This window comes from Electrona antarctica (genome assembly GCF_951216825.1).
Source record: "Electrona antarctica genome assembly, chromosome: 9".
In the NCBI taxonomy this organism is placed as follows: Eukaryota; Metazoa; Chordata; class Actinopteri; order Myctophiformes; family Myctophidae; genus Electrona; species Electrona antarctica.
In genome coordinates this window covers 26,870,337-26,873,761 of record NC_136790.1, presented here as the reverse complement: position 1 = coordinate 26,873,761, position 3,425 = coordinate 26,870,337, and the positions used below count along the sequence as shown (strand labels likewise).

At 39.9% G+C, this 3,425-nt stretch overlaps 1 protein-coding gene across 1 annotated transcript in view; it reads left to right on the top strand.

The window, feature by feature from the left end:
• Positions 1 to 1,048: 1,048 nt before the first annotated feature.
• The window catches only part of cntn6 (contactin 6), a gene marked incomplete at both ends in the record, with an annotated part of 65,378 nt that continues 63,001 nt past the window's right edge, over positions 1,049 to 3,425 (top strand). The window contains one exon of the mRNA XM_079510627.1: positions 1,049 to 1,109. Coding sequence (XP_079366753.1) covers positions 1,049 to 1,109 — 61 coding nt within the window. The remainder of the gene's footprint in view (positions 1,110 to 3,425) is intronic.

The following is a 3,425-nucleotide window of genomic DNA, read 5'->3' as shown; positions in this document are numbered from 1 at the left end:
CCTCTCTTCACAAATAGTGAATCATAATTTATTTTTTCTAACATCAGTATCTCTTGTCAAGAATGGAATTTTGGAAGCAAGCCAACAACGAATCCATAGCAATCATATGGCTAAGAAAAAAAATATATAGGCCTATAAATATGGTACAGTTTAATGTTTTCTCTTTGGCCTTTATTTCTATTTTCAGCTGTAACCTTTAGTAATGTTGGATAAACTTTATTGGAAACTAAGCTGTTTTTCTGTTTTTCTTTGGGTTTCTTTTGTTGTCTGTTTTTGTTATGTTTTTTTGTTTTTATTTATTTATATTTGATCTGATTTCTGTTCATTCATTATTTGGTGGATAAAAAATTTAAATAAAAGTTAAAAGCAGGGAATGTTCCCTTTTTAATCAATGAAGGATGCTCCACTGCTGACGTTGCGTTGCGTTGCATTCGCCCCGGTTAATTTTTTGACCCTTTCCGAATGCAACACAACACAGTAGGTGGAGCTTTGCCGTAATATGACAAAACAACTTAAGACCATAGTGGCTGGCGGCCGCCATCAAATGTAATCAATTTGTAGTAGGCCTATTAATATTGAAAGTATGTGTCAGTAACAGTTTCAGTATGGCTGTGTACATCAATAGGCACGCATCTTCTGTTTCTTTTTAATAAAATAAATAACATTATTGTGTGGCTAGTGGCACATATAGGCGAGGGGGCAAGTTGTATCTGTTGCTGCTGTAAGCATGTCTAGTCCCTTGACATGCTCCTGGGAGACACTGTAGCAGTATGTACAGTATTGTATACAGTACAATAAATATCAGCTCCTGTGGATCAGCTCTAGCTGGCCCTTAGGCATGGGGTCTTGGCAATGCTTATTTAGGTGAATGAATTATTAATGGATCACAGATTCTCCTCGAGTTCCAGCCCACAGTTCCAGCAGGCTTATTGTACAGTGAGCATTTTCACGTACAATGTAGCTCATGTGCCTTCTCTTTCTTCCACAGCCAAATAACTACACTCTTTGGAAACTGGATGGGAAGAAACAGAATCTTTGACCTTGGAAAATGAAGATGTTGTTACCATGGGAACTGCTAATCCTTCTGTCACTCAACGGATGCCTGGCTGGTAAGGCGTCCCCCAAGTGGCCTTTGATGACACACCTGATCTGCATACATATATCTCTCACAGGGAGAGTTTGACACCTTCCTCTGCATGTCTGAGTTATCATTTCATTATCTCCTCAAGAAGGGATCATGCCGGAATCTTGGTATGGAGTGATAAAATGATACAGTCACAGGAGATCATAAGAAAAACATTCCCCCAACTTCTGTAGGAATAGATGCCTGTCAAAAAAGCTTTACACATTCCCTTTAATCCATTGAGACCTGGAACGCATCCATGTCACGTTAGCGTTTAACCACATTAACCATTAACCCATTTTGGGGCGGGAACCCGTTTTGGTGTTTTAAACATTGTTATAATTTAGCTATTGAAAAATAGCAGATCTACAAGCTCATAGCGCGCCACCGAGTGGCGCGCTATGAACTTGTAGGTCTGCTATTTTTGAAAAATCATTAAAATGTGCCTCAAATCTTTCAGAAAATTGTCATGATTTAGAAAACATTGTTTTTAATTTCGACGTCAGGCCTGAATGGGTTAAAGTATAGTATACACATTAGTGGAGAAGAGGAGAGGAGGAGCAATACACTCCGGGCAGTCGGGGCTTTAATATTATTTTTAAATCTTGCCAACAAAATGAACAGGGAGTCGGATTACATTATAGTAACAGGATTACTTTTTTGGAAACGTAACTAAGTAACTAACTACTAAATTGCAAAACTAACTCGTTATTTATTCCGTTACCAATAAAAGTAGTCTCGTTATAACGTCGTTATTAATAGCACCGTTACACCCAACACTGGCCATCACAATGCTACATTTGGGAACCATCCTATTTCTTTTTGCAATTAGAAAATAAACCTAGAAACTAAGTATAATATAATAATATAATATCCCATACTTGTAAAATGTAAAGCAACACTTCCATTTGTTATTTAATAAAGAGATCACCACTTTGAACAATACCCATCATCTTAACCTAGCCACCCACGATGTCACCCACGATGCACCTCAAAACAGAATAGCACTAAGCATCAGTTATTTGATGAGGAAACACAGAAACACTGTAAAATCCTAGTGTACTGTAAGTGTTAAAGTGGACCTGTAATCTATCTATAAAAGGACCAGTCGCTCGGTCGCAAGACAGCTGCTCGCTTCGAGCGCCTCCTCACAACGCCAGGACACACGGACAGCCTCACGGAACCTAGCGCCGCGCAGCCCTGTCCTCCAACCTCAATCTGCCCCGCATTACACAGGCCAAACATTCTAACTATCATCTTAATTTGCGTCAAAAACAACTCATCTCCCCGCAAATCACGTGTCACCAGTGTCACCAGTGACACAGATTAATACTGGGACACAGTTTTCCGCGCAACATTCCCCTTGCATTCACGCACGCACGCACGCACACACGCACGCACGCACGCACGCACGCACGCACACACGCACACACACACACACACACACACACTCTCATGCTCGCACACTCACATGCATGCACACTCATAAACTATCCAGGCATCTCCCAAGTGGATAGTGTTGGGGTGTTGATAGAAAATAAGTAACAGTAGTTCACCCTTTAAGTGTAAACTGTAATGTAAATAAACTAGAGACTGACATTGTATTAGTATACAATCTTTCCTGGGTTACAAGGTACTCGGAGGTAGGATACAGAATACTGTAGCTACTAGCTACATATATTATTTTTCAGCCAAAGACAAATGTATAGAATATAGAATACTGGTAGGCATAATACAGAATATAAATAATGGGTGAATAAGTTAGCAACCGGGATATACAGAATATTGGGCAACCCGAGTAGAGTAGATAGAGTGCACCACATGGGTGAGTAGAGTGTCCCGGTTTGATTACCGTATGCTGTGTGTTACTTATTCCCCTTACCCTCTACGTGTTCCCTATAGAAAATAAAAGTAAAAATTGATAGATAGAAATACTGATCTACAATAGATACAATCCAAAACAAACAAATTTGTGCAAGAGATTTGCAAAAATATTTGTAAAAAAAACAAAAAAAAACAGTGTCTGCTCTGTTGGTGAACGAGTGTTAGGTTAAAGACAGTTGACCTGGCAGTTGGGTCATTGTTCACGGCTCGGATAGCCTGAGGCAAAAAGCTCTGTCTGTGTCTCTCTGCAGTGGCTTTGTGTCAGTGCAGGGTAAAGGCATTTGGAGGATTAATTGAGACAGAAAAAGGCGGCCCAATATGTGCATGTGCTGGCTGTCCATGATGTTGTTTACCCTTCCTCATGTTGTCCAGTGGTTCTCAAACTTTTAAGGACCCCCAAACTAATTTAATCACTAGG